This window comes from Ovis canadensis, chromosome X (genome assembly GCF_042477335.2).
Source record: "Ovis canadensis isolate MfBH-ARS-UI-01 breed Bighorn chromosome X, ARS-UI_OviCan_v2, whole genome shotgun sequence".
Classification (NCBI taxonomy): domain Eukaryota; kingdom Metazoa; phylum Chordata; class Mammalia; order Artiodactyla; family Bovidae; genus Ovis; species Ovis canadensis.
In genome coordinates, this window is record NC_091727.1 from 131,313,640 (window position 1) to 131,331,315 (window position 17,676).

The 17,676-nt window shown below is 41.7% G+C and overlaps 1 protein-coding gene and 1 non-coding gene across 2 annotated transcripts; one reads left to right on the top strand and one right to left on the bottom strand.

The window, feature by feature from the left end:
- Positions 1–5,787: 5,787 nt before the first annotated feature.
- On the top strand, positions 5,788–5,859 carry TRNAE-UUC (transfer RNA glutamic acid (anticodon UUC)). The gene has a single exon. It is a non-coding gene; the product is annotated as a tRNA-Glu (tRNA).
- Positions 5,860–12,588: 6,729 nt separating this feature from the next.
- BEX4 (brain expressed X-linked 4) lies at positions 12,589–14,088 on the bottom strand. The gene is made up of 3 exons (XM_070292168.1): positions 14,073–14,088; positions 13,543–13,620; positions 12,589–13,194 (listed from the first exon to the last, which is right to left on the bottom strand). Exon 3 carries the CDS (start codon positions 13,187–13,189, stop codon positions 12,827–12,829), a length of 363 nt encoding a protein of 120 aa, XP_070148269.1. The 5' UTR covers positions 13,190–13,194; positions 13,543–13,620; positions 14,073–14,088; the 3' UTR covers positions 12,589–12,826.
- Between the last annotated feature and the right edge of the window lie 3,588 nt (positions 14,089–17,676).

Below are 17,676 nucleotides of genomic sequence, written 5' to 3' on the forward strand. Positions count from 1 at the left end.
GGCAAGCACTTTACCAGTGCTGGTTTTGAAGATGGAGAAAGAGAGTCATGAGCCAAAATATACAGTTGGCTTCTGGAAGCTGGGAATGACCTTTAGTTGACAGTCAATAAGAAAATGGGGATTTCAGTCCTACAATCACAAGGAACTGAATTTTGCCAACAGTCTTTGAGGAAAGAAACAGATATTCCCCTAGAACCTCCAGAAAGGAATACAACTCTGCTGACATCTTGATTTTTGGCAGATGAGGCCTATGAACCAGATAATTGTAAGGTAATATATTTGTATTGTATAAAGCTCTAAATTTGTGGCAATTTCTTATGACAGCAATTGAAAACTAATACAAAAAGGAAAAAATACACTCCAACTCATTTTGCAAAGGCTACATTACTCTGATACCAAACCAGAGAAATATACTACAAATAAAGAAAAGTAAGACCAATATCTCATATCACCAAATTAAATTTCTCAATATAGAGAAAGAATAATCTACTGCAACCAAGTGGGGTTTATCCCAAAAATGAAAGGTTAATTCAACAGTTGAAAATCAAGCAACACAATCCACTGCATTAAGAACCCAAAGAAGAAAAACCACATGAGCATAGCCATAGTTGCAAGAAATTTTTTGACAAAATACAATATCTATTAATGTTGAAAATTGTGAATAGAAGTCAACGTCCATAACCTGATAAAAGGCTTCTACAAAATCCTCCAGCTAACATATTTAATGGTGAGGGACCAAATGTTTTCTCTCAAGACTGGGAACAAAGCAAGGATATCCATTCTCAGCACTCTTATTCAACATAATAATGGAAAGCTTATTCCGTAAAACAGGAAAAAGGCAAAAAAAAAGAAAAAAGAAAAGAAATAAAAGACATAGAAATTGTAAAATAAATTTTTCTTCCATATTTGTGGATGACATTATTGTCTATGAATAAAACCCCAAGAAATCTATACTGGAAAAGAAGAAACAAAACCAAAATAACTGGACATGAATAACTAAAATATGGACTTCAGCACATACCTCACAACTTATAGAAAAGTAACTCAAAATGTAATGTACTTAAATGGTAATTTACATTTAAATATATAAAAATGAATTAAATATAAATGAAAGCATAATGTAAATCATAAAATGTAGATGAAACACATAAGAAAATAAAGATGAACTCCCCAGATCGGTAGGTGTCCAACATGCTACTGGAGAAGAGTGGAGAAATAAATCCAGAAGGAATGAAGCGGCTGAGCCAAAGTGGAAGCACTGGCCCAGTTGTGGATGTGTTTGGTGGTGAAAGTAAAGTCCGATGCTGTAAAGAACAATATTGCATAGGAACCTGGAATGCGAGGTCCATGAATCAAGGTAAATTGGAAGTGGTCATACAAGAGATGGCAAGAGGGAACCATCAACAGTTTAGGAATCAGTGAACTAAAATGGATGGGAATGGGCAAATTTAATTCAGACCATTATGTCTACGACTGTGGGCAAGAATCCCTTAGGAGAAATGGAGTAGCCCTCATAGTCAACAAAAGAGTCGAAAATGCAGTATTGGGTGCAATCTCAAAAATGACGGAATGATCTCAATGTGTTTCCAAGGCAAACCATTCAGTATCACAGTAATCCAAGTCTATGCCCCAATTGCTAATGTCAAAGAAGCTGAAGGTGAATGATTCTACAAAGACCTACAATACCTTCTAGAACTAACACCAATAAAAAGATGTCCTTTTCATCATAGGGGACTGGAATGCAAAAGAAGGAAGTCAAAATACCAGGAGTAACAGGTAAGTTTGGTCTTAGACTACAAAATGAAGCAGGGCAAAGGCTAATAGAGTTTTGCCAAGAGAAAGAACTGGTCATAGCAAACACCCTCTTCCAACAACATAAGAGATGACTCTACACATGGACATCACCAGATGGTCAACACCAAAATCAGATTGACTATATTCTTTGCAGCTACAGATGAAAAAGCTCTATATAGTCAGCAAAAACAAGACCAGAAGCTGACTGTGGCTCAGATCACGAACTCTTTATTGCAAAATTCAGACTTAAAGTGAAGAAAGTAGGGAAAACCACTAGACCATTCAGGTATGACCTAAATCAAATCCCTTATGATTTTACAGTGGAAGTGAGAAATAGATTCAAGGGATTAGATCTGATAGACAGAGTCTATCATAGCCTGAACAACTATGGACAGAGAAGAAAAAGAAATGCAAAAAGGCAAAATGGCTGTCTGAGGAGGCCTTACAAATGGCTGAAAAAAGAAGAGAAGTGAAAGGCAAAGGAGAAGAGGAAAGATATAACCATTTGAATGCAGAGTTCTAAAGAATAGCAAGGAGAGATAAGAAAGCCTTCCTCAGTGATCAATGCAAAGAAATAGAGGAAAACAATAGAATGGGAAAGACTAGAGATCTCTTCAAGAAAATTAGAGATACCAAGGGAACATTTCATGCAAAGATGGACGCAATAAAGAACAGAAATGGCATGGACCTAACAGAAGCAGAAGATATCAAGAAGAGGTGGCAAGAACACACAGAAGAACTATACAAAAAAAATTCTTAATGACCCAGATAACTACAGTGGTGTGATCACTCACCTAGAGCCAGACATCCTGGAGTGTGAAGTCAAGTGGGCATTAGGAAGCATCACTATGAGCAAAGCTAGTGGAGGTAATGGGATTCCACCTGAGCTAGTTCAAATCCTAAAAGATGATGCTGTGAAAGTGCTGCACTAAATATGTCAGCAAATTTGGAAAACTCAGCAGTGGCCACAGGACTGGAAAAGGTCAGTTTTCATTCTAATAGGAAAGAAAAGCAATGTAAAAGAATGTTCAAACTACCCCACAAATGCACTCATTTCACTTGGTAACAAGGTAATACTCAAAATCCATCAAGCTAGGCTGCAATAGTATGTGAACTGAGAACTTCCAGATATTCAAGCTGGATTTAGAAAAGGCAGAGAGGAACCAGAGATCAAAGTGCCAACATCAACTGGATCATAGAAAAACCAAAGGAATTCCAGAAAAACATCTATTTCTGCTTCATTGACTATGCTAAAGCCTTCATTGTGTGGATCACAACAAACTGTGGAAAATTCTTAAAGTGATGGGAATACCAGACCACCTTACCTACCTCCTGTGAAATCTGTTTGCAGGTGAAGAAGCAACAGTTAGAACCAGACATGGAACAATGTACTGATTACAAATTGGGAAAGGAGTACGTCAAGGCTGTATATTGTCACCCTGCTTATTAACTTATATGCAGAGTACATCATGCAAAATGCCAGGCTGGATGGAACACAAGCTAGAATCAAGACTCCCAGGAGAAATAACAACCTCAGATATGCAGATGATACCACCCTTATGGCAGAAAGCATAGAGAAACTAAAGAGCCTCTTGATGAAGATGAAAGAAGAGTGAAAAGCTGGCTTAAAGCTCGGCATTAAAAAAACTAAGATCATGGGATCCAGTCCCATCATTTCTTGGCAAATAGATGTGGAAACAGTGCAAACAGTGACAAACTTTATTTTCTTAGGCTCCAAAATCACTGCAGATAGTGACTGCAGCCATGAAATTAAAAGATGCTTGCTCCTTGGAAGAAAGTGAAAGTGAAAGTCACTGAGTCATGTCTAACTTTTCGAGACCCCCATGGGGTATACAGTCCATGGAATTCTCCAGGTCAGAATACTGAAGTGGGCAGCCTTTCCCTTCTCCAGGGGATCTTCACAACCCAGGGAACAAACCCAGGTCTCCCGCATTAGTTATGACTAATCTGCTGCTGCTGCTAAGTCACTTCAGTCGTGTCTGACTCTATGCGACCCCATAGACGGCAGCCCACCAGGCTCCCCTGTCCCTGGGATTCTCCAGGCAAGAACACTGGAGTGGGTTGCCATTTCCTTCTCCAATGCATGAAATTGAGAAGTGAAAGAAGTCGCTCAGTCGTGTCTGACTCTTAGCGACCCCATGGACTGCAGCCCACCAGGCTCCTCCATCCATGGGATTTTCCAGGCAAGAGTACTGAAGTGGGGTGCCATTGCCTTTGCCAACAAAGTTCCATATAGTCAAAGCTATGTTTTTTCCAGTAGTCATGTACGGGTGTGAGAGTTGGACCATAAAGAAGGTTGAGCACTGAAGAACCGATCCTTTCCAACTGTGGTGTTGGAGAAGACTCTTGAGAATCCGTTGGACTGCCAGGAGATCAAACCAGTCAATCCTTAAGGAAATCAACTCTAAATATTCATTGGAAGTCCTAATGCTGAAGCTCAAGCTCCAGTAATTTGGCCACCTGAGGCAAAGAGTCAACTCACTGGAAAAGAACCTGATGCTGGGAAAGACTGAAGGCAGGAGGAGAAGGGAATGGCAGAGGATGAGATGGCTGGATGGCATCACCGACTCAATGGACATGAGTTTGAGCAAGCTCCAGGAGATGGTGAAGGACAGGGAAGCCTGGAGTGCTGCAGTCTATGGGGTCGCAAAGAGTCGGACAGGACTGAATGACTAAACAACAACAAAGACAGAAGGAAATCTCATAACTTCCAGGAGAAAATATAGGAGAATATCCGTGATACACAGGTTTTGGCAATGAGTTTTCAGGTATGACACCACAAGAAAATATGTATTAGTATGACACTAGTAAAAAAATGATAAATTGAACTTTATCAAAATGAAAACTTTTGGTCTATGAAAGACACTGTTAAGAGAGTAAAAAGGCAAGCCATACTGTGTGAAAGTATTTGCAGATCACATGTCTTACAGAATACTTATATTCTGAATATTTTAAGAACTCTCAAAACTCAGCAAAAGAAAAAAATTCAATAAAAATTGTCAATATAACTGGACTTCTCTGGTGTTTCAGTTGTTGAAAATTCACCTGCCAATGCAGGGGAGATGGGTTTGATCCCTGGTCTGGGAAGATTTGACATGCCGAGGGGTAACTAAGCCCACTCACCACAATTATTGAGCACACATACTGTGACTACTGAAGTCTGAGTGCCCTGGAGCCCAGGCTCTGCAACCAGAGAAGCCACAGCACTGAGAAGCCCACGCGTCACAACTAGAGAGTGGCCCTTGCTCGCTGCAGCTAGGGAAAGCATGTGTGCAGCAACCAAGACCCAGCACAGCCAAAAACAGACAGTAAATAAACAGACACCATTCTTAAAAATTGTCAAAATGCCTGAAGAGACTTAACTGAAGGAGATATCCAAATGGAAAAAAAAACCATAAATGAAAAAATGCTCAATATTGAGAGTCATTAAGGAAATCCATATTAAAACCACAATGAGATACTAGTGTATACTTATTAGGATGGATAAAATTTTATTACCCTCCACAATTGCATACGGTGGTGAGAAAGTGAAAGAAGAACTCTCATGCATTGCTTTTGGGAATGCAAAATGATAGAGCTATGTTGTAAAACAAATTGGCACTTTAATATAAAGTTGAATATATATTTACCATATGGCTCAGTGAATTTCAAACTCATATTCACACAAAAACCTGCAAATGAATAATCATAGTAGCATTATTCATAGTCTCCAAAATCTGGGAATAATCCAGATGTTCTTCAACAGTTGAATATATAAATAACTATTGGCACATATATAAAATGGAATACTACTCAGCAATAAAAAGAAATACACTTTTGTTTCATGCAACAACATGTATTCATGTAAAATTTGAGTGCATTATACTAGTTGAATAAAGTCAGATACTAAGGGCAACATATTGTGTCATTACATTTATATGATGTACTAAAAAAATTAAAATTATGGAAGTAAAATCAAATCAGTGAGGGAATTCCCTGATGGTCCAGTGGTTAGGACTCAGCACTTTCACTGCTGTGACCGGGGTTCAATTCCTGGTTGGGGAACTAAGGTGCCACAAGCTCTGTGGCCAAAAAAAAAAAAAAAAATCAGATCAGTGGGTCACAGGGATTGGAGGTAATGGATGTGTTTGATAGCAAACAGGCTGCAAAAAGGAATTTTTAGGGTGGTAGAACTCTTCTATACATTATTATGGTGATTAACCTGCATATGTAAACCCATAAAACCATACACCACAGAGTGACTTTTACCTGTGCTAGTGCTTCTAAACTGGGAGTGATTTTGCCCATAAGGGGATATTTAGGAGTACCTGCAGACATTTTTTGTTCTCACACTGGGGAATTTAGTGCTACTGGCACCCTAGTAGGAGACTAGGAATATTGATAAACATCCAACAACTCACAGGACAACCATCCAAACAAAAGATGATCCAGCCCAAAATGTCAACAGTACCAAAGTTGAGAAAGCCTTCTACATGGAAGTTTTAAAAATCAACTAGACTGTCAGGAGAATACAGGAAAGAGTACAGATACATCTAACTGAAATTACGCATGTCTTAGTCTATTTGGGCTGCTATAATAAAACACCACAGGCTGGGTAGCTTATAAACAAAAGAAATTTGTTTCTCACATTTCTGGAGGTTGGAAGTCAAAGATCAAGGTGCCAGCATGGTCGAATTTTAATGAAGATTGTTTTCTGGGTTGTAGGTTGCCAGTCTCACTGCGTCCTCACATGGTGGAAAGGATTAGGGAGCTCTCTGGGGTCTCTTTTATAAGGACACTAACTCCATCCATGAAAAGTCTGCCTTCATGACTGAGTATCTCCTAGTACAATCACATTGCACATTAACATTTCAACAAATTAACTTTGGGGAGACACAAACATTCATACCATAGCAAAATGTATGAAATCACTTCCTTGAAGTGGATAGGGAATAATGGAGATGACCCAGGTAACTTTAAGAAATGACGTTTGACCGGGTGGTAGTAGTGTTTAGTCACTAAGTCATGTCTGACTCTGTGCAACCCCATGGACTGTAACCTGCCAGGCTCCTCTGTCCATGGGATTTCCCAGGCTAGAATATTGGAGAGAATTGCCATTTTCTTCTCCACCGGATTGTCCCAACCCAGCAATTGAACCCACGTGTCCTGCATTGGCAGGCGAATTCTTTACCATTGAGCTACCAGGGAAACCCTTTGACTGGGTACTGCAAAGCAAAAGACAAAATTAACTGTATTCTAGTTGGTATATCCATTTCAGAGTGTAGTATAGCAGTTCATTACATGCATAGCCATACATTGCATGTGTATGAAGGTTAAACAAAGACGTTTATATTATATGTTGTAGATAGTGGAAGCCAAGTTTCTCATGTCAGAGAAAGAAGTTGCAAAAAGGAAAGGATTTAGTGTCAGAGACATCAATATGAACTCCTGTGTGTGTGTGTGTGTGTGTGTGTGCACGTGCACAATTCGTTCTGTCCACTGAGAGGGCCTAGACACAATGCTGCCCCATTAGCAATGAACACACATAGGGCACAGATCTTGGTTTCTAAATACCATTTTCTAATAAAAGGAATCATGACTCCTTGAAGAAATAGTTGATCCTAGGATCGGGGCAGGGAAAGTACAAGATGAACCTGGAATGTCTTGTAGTACTAGAAGGTAAAGAAGTGTTTTGTAAAGAATATGTAAATGTATTTGTTTTCCTTTGCTGTGTAACAAATAACCACAAAAGTAGTGGCTTAAAACGGAAATCCAGGCGGGCTCAGCTGGATTCCTTGCTTAAGGTCTCAGAATGCTGAAATCAGGATGGCAGTAAGCTTGGACTCCTATCTGAAGGTTCTGAGAAGGAACCTGATGCTGGACTCATTCAGGTTGTTGGCTGAATTCAATCCGTGCAGTTAGAGGACTCTGGTCCCTGTTTCCTTCCTGGCTGTTGACTGGGTTTTTTTTTTTCCCCAGCTTCTAGAGACTCCTTATATTTCTTGGCTCTTGGTCACCTCCATTTTACAAACCCAGCAATGACAAATTGAGTCAATCTCTTGCTTTGAATGTCCTAGACATCCTCTCTTTTCTTTTCTGCCTTCTTCTTCTGCCACCAGCTAGAGAAGGTTCTCTCCTTCAACAACTCACGTGATTTTACTCAGCAGATCAGGATAATCCAGGATCATCTCCCACTCTTAAAGTCAACTGATTGAGTGTTAAATTATATCTGAAATAAATCTCCTTACAGCAATACCAAGATTAGTATTTTATTGAAGGACAGGAATCTTGAGGGGAATGTCTTTAAAATTCTGCCTAACACATTGGACATGTCGAAGGGACATGAGCCAATACCAAAGAGCTTCTAAAGGACAAAACTGGATCAATTTGAGAAAATCAGATGCTATTTGATTATATCACAAAGAATAAAACATCGAGGTAGCTCAGTGGTAAGGAATCTGCCTGCAATGCAGGAGACGTGTGTTCAATCCCTGGGTCAGGAAGATCCCCTGGAGAAGGAAATGGCAACTCACTCCATTATTCTTGCCTGGGACATCCCATGGACAGAGGAGCCTGGCAGGCTGCAGTCCATGGGGTCACAAAATAGCTGGACATGACTTAGCAACTAAACAACAATAGCAATACTGATATAAATTAATGATTAAATAAATAAGGTAAGACTTACTTACAGAATAATTCCAAGTAATAAATGTGGGTGATATGAGGGACATAGAAAATCACCGCAGGTAAGACCCACTGATGAATGTTAAACCTAATGGGCAAAACTTTAAGGAAAATCAAGATATTTGCATAGCTTCAAAGTATCTCACCTCCAAATTTTAATTAATAATTGTGTTTATTTTCATACTCACAAATTCTTTGGTACTTCTTCCTCCAAGAGGTGAAGCTTAACCCACCTCCCCGTTCTATTGACTATAAGCTGGACTAGATGACTGATTTCTAAGAAATAGAGTATGGAAATGGAGAAATAGAAATTTACAGAGGAAAAGCTTAGCTAAGGGATCAAAGTAAACACCACCACCAATAAGTCATGTTGATATATAATTTATATGAATGATAAAAAGAGCTATCAACTCTGGTCTTATTCCCCAAATCTCATAGTAATCCCAGTTATCATGGGAAAACATCAGACAAGTCCAAATTGAGGGCCATCCTACAAAACAGCTGATAAGTACTCTTCAAAAAGTGTTAAGATTATTAAAAAAAAATAATAATAAGGAACTGTCAGAGAATGTAGGAGAACGAGGAGACATGATGACTAAATACAATCAGTATCCTGGATTGAACCTTGGGTGGGGGGAGGACTTGGGGGAAAACTTGTTAACATTTGTATAATGTGTCTAGCTTAGTTAATAGTACTGAACTAATGTTAATTTCTTAATTTTAATAGGTGAAATATGTTAACTTAGGGGAATCTAAATGAAAGGTATACAGGAACTCTCCTTACTACCTTTGCAACTCTTCTGTAGATGTATAATTATTCCAAAGTAGAAAGTTAAGAAAGGATTATTAGTTTACTTGGGCTTTCCTTGTGGTTCAGCTGGTAAAGAATCTGCCTACAATGTGGGAGACATGGGTTCAATCCTTGGGTTGGGAAGATACCCTGGAGAAGGGAAAGGCTACCCACTCCAGTATTCTGGTCTAGAGAATTCCATGGACTGTATACCCCATGGGGTTGCAAAGAGTCGGACATGACTGAGCGACTTCCACTTAATTCTTGTGAGATTTCACAAAGAAAGGAAGACAAAAAATCTTGTAGTCAACTTGCAAAATTTAATCAGAAGTCTCCCCTAAGTTTTTGATTTGCTATATACTACAAATCATACCTCATACCTCGAGGCAGACCTCATTTTATTGTGCTTTGTTTTATTGTGGTTTTTACAAATAGAAAGTTTGTGGCAATCCTGCCTTGAGTAAAAAGTCTATTGGTGACATTTTTGAAAGAGCTTTTTCTCACTTTGTGTTTCTGTGTTACACCTTGGTAATTTTTGCAATATTTCAAACTTTTTATTGTTACTATATTTGTTACAGTGATTCATGATTGATGATCTTTAATGTCTCTATTGTAATTGTTTTGGTATTTTTATTGATAAGGTATTTTTATATTCAGATATGTATTTTTTAGACATAATGCTATTGCACACTTAATAGACTGCAGTATAATATAAACATAATATTGTGACTTGCTTTATTGTGATATCCACTTTATTGCTATTCTGGAACTGAACTTGCAATATCTCTGAGGTATGCTTGTAATGCTATTATAAACATTTGTGTACAGGTTTTGCGAACACGTTTTCAATTCTCTTGAGTATATACCTACAAGTGGAATTGCTAGGTCGAATGGTAGCTCTACATAGAACTTTTAGGAGGACTGCCACAATGCTTTCCACGGCAAGTGCATGATTACACTTTTCCACCAGCAATGCTTGAAGGTTATAGTTCTCCACATCCTTGTCAACCCTTGGTACTGATTTTTTTGTTCAAGGTGTCAGCAGGGCTGCATTCATTACAGAGACTCCAGAGAAGAATACATTTCTCTATTTTTTGAGCCTCTCAAGCCTGCCCACATTCCTTTTCTCAGAGCCCCTGTCCTCTTATCTTTAAAGCTAACAGCACCAAACTGAGTCGTGCTCATGTTCCCACTTCTCTGTTTCTACTGTTCGCTTTTTTTTTTTTTTTTTGGATACTAGCCTTGCTAGTGGATGTGAAGTGCTGGAGGGGCACATCCCCAGCGGCTCTGCTCTTCTCTAACCTTTCTGCAGAAATTGGTCCTCCTGACTGATTTACTTCTGGACCAAATTCTGCCATTCACTTGGAAACATTTGGCCTAATGGCATCCTTTTCAGATCTCTATCAGAAAGGATCTCAATAGGTTATTTCCATGAAGCTATACTCAACAAGTTGTGATGAGTGTAGGAAACTTCCAAAAATGAAAACGAGAGAGAAAGTGTCCTATGTGAAAGACTCAAGAGTTTTCAGCTTCTTTCAGTTTACAGAGACCCCAGGGGCTGGTTTAAGATGTTAGAAATACATCTTATAAGGTGACATTATTTCTTATATGTAAAACTAAAACAAGCTTTTCAAAGTAGTAATTCTTAAAACTACTTGTGGGTGATGAACAAATGCATTTCTTTTTAAAAAATTGCTTGTTGTGACCCACAAAACTGATTTCAAGAGCTGTAATTTGCAACAATTCCCACTATGAAGAACACTGGATTGAAGGATATTTGAGATTTCTTTCTGCTCTATTCTAAAAATTAACCACTCTACATTGGAAAGACAAAAAAGCAAAACACAGAAAAACAGCCTCAGTCTTGCTGAGTCTGGTCTTCTTGAGCTTGTTGTCAGTTAAAATAGTCAAATATTCTCCATTTCCAGATGACAAAGTCCTACAGAAAAAGCCCAAGTCAGACCACCCCCGCCCCACCAAAATGTACAGCAGAAGGTAACTTTGGTACTTGGCATCTCAACTTCAGTACCCTCATCTGCCATTGTCCCTACCCTTTTTATAATCAGTCTACTTTAAGGTCTTGTACTTTCCTTTTTTAATTCTTTTGCCCAGTGAATTCAGGAATTATTCATCATGTTATTACACTTACTTCATTTACACTTAATGTGACATGATACACATGTGTTCATGAAATATACATACAGTGGCTTAGTCAGTGAAGAATTTGCCTGCAATGCAGGAGACACAGAAGACACGGGTTTGATCCCTGGGTGGGGAAGATCCCCTCGAGAAGGAAATGGCAACCCACTCCAGTATTCTTGCTTGGACAGTTCCATGGACAGAGGAGGTTGGTGAGCTACAGTCTATGTGGTCGCAGAGTCAGACAGGACCAAGCAACTAACACTTCACTTTTCGGACAGGGCTAAGCGACTAACACTTCACTTTCCAACATACACACATACAATAGTGGCCTCTAGTGATATACACTAGAATTACCTGGAAAACGTACTAAAAACGGGATCATTTGGAGTTCCCACTCTGATTCTGGGCTTCCCTGGTGGCTCAGCTTGTAAAGAATCTGCCTGCAATGTGGGAGACCTGGGTTCAGTCCCTGGGTTGGGAAGATCCCCTGGAGGAGGGCATGGCAACCCACTCCAATAGTTTTGTCTGGAGAATCCTCATGGGCAGAGGAGCCTGTCAGGCTGCAGTCCATAGGGTCGCACATTCACTGAGAGACTAAGTAGTGCTCTTGTTCTAAAAGATAGAAACCAGAGGTCCCACATTCTCAGAGAGCTTCCCCCACTAAGGTATTTTTATGAAGATGGTGGACTCACACTCCTTGAAAACAGTAGGACATGCAAGGAGATCGAACCAGTCAATCCTAAAGAAAATCAACCCTGAATATTCATTGCAAGGACTGGTGCTGAAGCTGAAGCTCCAATACTTTGGCCACCTGATGCAAAGAGCCAACTCATTGGAAAAGACCCTGATGAGAAAGATTGAGGGCAGGAGGAGAAGGGGACAACAGAGAATGAGATGGTTGGATGGCATCACTGACTCAATAGACATGAGTTTGAGCAAACTCAGGGAGATAGTGAAGGACAGGGAGGCCTGGCATGCTGCAGTTTATGGGATCACAAAGAGTTGGACACAACTTAGCGACTAAACAACAACAATGCATTCTTAAACTTCTATCAGATATTGAATTATGAATATGACCCTTCCTGGTTGGTTGAGGACAAAAAAAAACCAAAGACAATTGATATTTTGTGTCTAGGGGGCTAGAAAAGTAACATTAACAAAAAATAAAACAAGGTGTGTACCAGGAAGATTGCTTTTAAAACTGCTTTATTAATTTCATATTATGAAAAGAATACTTTTTCTTATAACTGAATGAAATTGCCCTGCTGACAGAAAGTTATACAATGAGACAAAATAGTATTCAGTTAGAAACTGGTAAGTGGAAACACCAAAAGATTTACAGAAAAAGTAACTCACAAAAACTACAAGCATTTAGAGCAGAGGCCACATTATTAACCTCAGGAAAACTCTTAATATTCAAGGTATAAGGCAAAACTCATAATGATTGTCAGGTTCAGGAGTTTGGTAGGGCACATGATGTCTCATCTGCTGCTTCTTAGTCTTTCTCTTGATTTCTACCATTTGCCCAATATGCTTTTCTACATTATTTCCCACTTCATTGTGATCAATACGCCTGTTGGATATAGCCCATCGAAAATTAGGGACAAGCCGCCTAACCCATCCCAGCCTGATATTTCCTCCAGACTTCTGGACTTTGCCCCCTCCCAAGTCGCGTGATTCGTCTCCAGTCTTCAAAGGGGCCTGGTCCCCTCCTTCGTTTTCCTGTTGGGCATCTTCCATGTTGAAACTTTCTATTGCTCGTTCCTCTTTGGACGCCATTGCTCCTAGGAGACAGAAGATGCAACAAGGGGCTATTTTCTGGGTGGAATGATCAGCACTGAGGACAGATGCCCTACTACGCACCTCTCAAGATTCCCAGTCCTGGTGGTCAAAGGCTTTTCAAATTTTCCTTTTCCCACCTGGGAGGCCTCCTATGCCCTCTAGGAAGCCCCCAGTCCGAGCACTAGCCCCGCTCCCGCGCCCCAAACCCCCCCATTTTCCCTGCCGATCCAGGCCCAGGTCTCTGCAGGCACCAAAATGGAGGACGGGGTTGCAGGGAGCATTTGGAGTCTTAGGGTCTTCCCCATGTTCCCCCCACGGGCCCCCACCGCCCAACTGTCCCTCGCACCGACCTGGGCCTATCCTTGCTGTCTCCTGCTCCTCCTGATTCTTGCTGCAAGTGCGCCGCCGCAACACTTCGACTCGCAGACCTGCAGAGGGTCGGGGTGGGGGCAGGGGGCTGCTGCAGCCGGGTGCTCGGCCCCTTCCCGGGCCCAGGTCCCCTACCCTCAGCCACCCCCACCCAGTGTGCCCCGCTCCCACGGTCAACCGCCCGTCTCCCAGTCCCCACACGCCGCGCCGACCAACATTTTACAATCCCAGAAGAACGGGGGCGGGGCAGGGGTGTGGGAAAAGCTCGCTACCGTGCGAGAAGCAGGTATTAGCAAAGGCCTGCGGCCTTAAGGCCTCCCGGCCCGTCCCCCACCCCAGCCCCCAGGAAGGCCTGCCGCTTTCCGCGGCCAAACGCCGGGTGTCGGGGCGGGGGCGGAGTGGCGTTGGGGCTGCAGTCTCCACTCCGAGGCAGCGGACTCCCGAGGAGAGGTCCTCAGGTTGCGTCCGCTCGCCGGCGCCACCTTTGCGGACCCCGCTCTGGGTCCCTTACCTGCTCCTCTCGCTTCTCCTCTTAGGGGTCGTCCCCGGCCCGCGCTCCCTCAGGGCCACCCGGAGCAGGTACCAAGAGGCGAGGAGGCGACCGCCGGGTCTGACGCGAGAGCAAGCGTGCAAGCAAGACGAGGCACTGGCCGGTTACAGGGGCTTGTGTCACCGCGGAAAGCCACGCCCTCGCCCCGCCCTTCCTGCCCCTCGGGGTCTCGCAGAGCCCTTGGTGGTGCACACACACTTTCCGTTGCCCCTCACTCCTCACCACCACCACCCGCCGCCCCGTGACGCTTGTCCAGGAGCCGGCCGCAGAACCCTCCTTTCTTCACGTGTTCCTGGGCCTTTCTCTGCCGGCCACCTAAGGGCAATATCTTCACGGGGCCGATAGCCATTCCCATTTCTCTTCTGAGGACTTCCCTTTTCTCTCCTCTGCACCCAGGATACACCCCTCCCTCTGCTGGAATTTAGGCATAGCATTTTAGGGGAGGCTAAACCCCTCAGCACTGAAGATAATCACACTTTAATGCAGTATTCTAAAAAACAAAATTAATGCAAGAATATCAGTGATGAGCAAGGTGTCCCACCCACTTCACTCCCAAGCTGTTATATTCTCCTTATCATGATTGTCCACCATTTTCTTATTTTCTCTGACCACAAATGCATAGGGGAGAGTGGGGAACAAGAAATGAGTCAAGGAGATGGTATTGTTTCTAATTATTTTCACACTTTTTTTGGTTCCTATTTTTGATTAAAAATTCCTTCTATTTATAGTTTACATTAACTTTATCTTTTATTATGGAAAATTTCAAACATATGCAAAAATAGAACAGTATAATGAAAGGCAATGTACTCATCACTGAGTGTACACCACAACTGAAAATGTATCGGGACAACTCATGGTCAATCTTATTTAATCTATATCCCCTTACCCACTTTCCACCCTTAGAGGTTATCTTTGAAGTAAATCCCAGACATACCACTTTGTGCACTTCTACAAGGACTCTTTTAATGACAACCATTATATCGTTAACATGTGCTTAAGTTGCTTCAGTCGTGTACGACTCTTTGCGACCCTATGGATCATAGCCTGCCAGGCTCCTCTGTCCATGGGGTTCTCCAGGTGTGAATACTGGAGTGTGTTGTCATGCCCTCCTCCAGGGAATCTTCCTGACCCAGGGATGGAATCCATGTCTCCTTTGTCGCCTCTGCTGCAGGTGGATTCTTTACCAATAAGCCACTGGAGAAACCCCCTGGCTATGACAATTTGACGGCACTGTGTCTTGGTGAGTGTATCCTGCTTTGTTTGTTGAGCTTCTTGGATGTGTGTGTTTGTGATTTTCCTTGAATTTTAAAAATTCTATCCATCATTTCTTCAAATAATCTTTCTTCCTTTTCTCTCTTTTTTCTTTCTGCTCCTCAGACAGAGTAATAGACTTAGCTTAAAGTTTCCTGATTCCTTCTTCTGCCTGTTTACTTTTGATGTTGAACCTTGATATTTAATTTTTCATTTCAGCTACTGTACTTTTCAGCTTCAGGATTTCTGTTGGTTCCTATTTATCATTTTTTTCCTGTTTATTGATATTCTCTATTTGGTGAGACATCATTTCCCTGGTTTTTTTTAGTTCTTTATCCTTTACCATTTTGATAATATTAAAGACAGTTGATTTAAAGTTTTTGCCTAATAAGTCCAATCTCTGGGCTTTCTGAGTAATGCGCATGTTAAGTTGCTTCAGTTCAGTTCAGTTCAGTTCATTTCAGTTGCTCAGTCATGTCCAACTCTTTGCGACCCCATGAATCGCAGTATGCCAGGCCTCCCTGTCCATCACTATCTCCTGGAGTTCACTCAAACTCACGTCCATCGAGTTGGTGATACCATCCAGCCATCTCATCCTCAATCGTCCCCTTTTCCTCCTGCCCCCAATCCCTCCCAGCATCAGAGTCTTTTCCAGTGACTCAACTCTTCACATGAGGTGGCCAAAGTACTGGAGCTTCAGCTTTAGCATCATTCCTTCCAAAGAACACCCAGGACTGATCTCCTTCAGAATGGACTGGATAGATCTCCTTGCAGTCCAAGGGACTCTCAAGAGTCTTCTCCAACACCACAGTTCAAAAGCATCAATTCTTCGGTGCTCAGCTTTCTTCACAGTCCAACTCTCACATCCATACATGACCACTGGAAAACCATAGCCTTGACTAGATGGACCTTTGTTGGCAAAGTAATGTCTCTGCTTTTTACTATGCTATCTAGGTTGGTCATAACTTTCCTTCCAAGGAGTAAGCGTCTTTTAATTTCAGTCACCATCTGCACTGATTTTGGAGCCCCCCAAAATAAAGTCTGACACTGTTTCCACTGTTTCTCCATCTATTTCCCATGAAGTGATGGGACCAGATGCCATGACCTTAGTTTTCTGAAGTTGCTTCAGTCATGTCTAATTCTTTGTGACCCCATGAACTGTAGCTCACAAGGCTCTTCTGTCCATGGGATTCTCCAGGCCAGAATACTGGAGTGGGTTGTCATGCCCTCCTCCAGGGGATCTTCCTGACCCAGGGATCGAACCCACATCTCTTATGTCTACCTGCATTGGCAGGCAAGTTCTTTACAACTAGCGCCACCTGGGAAGCCCTTCTGAAGGACAGTTTCTATTAATTTTTTTTTTTCCTGTGAATAAGCCATATTTTATTTGCATGCCTCATAATCTTTTTCCTGTTGAAACTGGACATTTTGACTATTACTATGTGTTACCTCTGGGAATCATATTCTTCTCTCTCCCCTCGATTTGTTGTTGCTGGCCATTGTGATTTGTAGTTGAATTTTTGTTTAGAGATTTTTCAAAACTGTTTTTGTAAAGTCTTTATCCTTTATCATGTGTGTCCACTGAGATCTCTGTTGCCTAAACTTAGTGGTCAGCTGGTGTTTGGACAGTTTATATAAATACCTGGAGTCAATGAAAGTTAAGAAGAAAAAAGAAGAAACACTCTTCCAAATCTTTGCAGATTGGTCCTTGCTGGGGAACTCATTCAGTGTTTAGCCAGGCAATTTACAACTCTCTTAGTTTTTACTTCCTACTTCAGACTTTCCCTGGGTGGCTCAAATGGTAAAGAACCTGCCTGCAGTGCGGAAGACCTGGTTTCAATCCCTGGGTTGGGAAGATCCCCTGGAGAAGGAAATGGCAACTCACTTCAGTATTCTTGCCTGGAGAATCCCATGGACAGAGGAGCTTGGTGGGCTCCAGTCCATGGGGTGGCAAAAAGTCAGTCACAACTGAGTGACTAACACTTTCTTTTCTCACAACTGAGTGACTAACACTTTCTTTTCTTTCAGAGTCTGAAGGACATCCAGAGGTGAAAGCTTGGGGTCTCCTTAGGCCTGTAAAGCACATTCCCATTCTGGGCATATGTGTGGCCTTCTTGATACCCCTGCATATTTGAGAATTTTTAAAAGCCCTTATTCCCCCATGTGTCTCCTTTCACAACCTCTTCCTCCCAGTTTTTTCATTACATTTATTGCTGATTCTGAGTTTTGTCCTTTGCCCCAGGCAGCTAGGGCAAATATCTGAGCCTTTAAATGCTTTTAGCAAAACCCACTTTACTCCTTGGGAAAGCTCTGA

Coding starts and splice junctions, on each gene's coding strand:
- BEX4 (XM_070292168.1), bottom strand. CDS start 13,189: ATGGCGTCCAAAGAGGAACGAGCAATAGAAAGTTTCAACATGGAAGAT.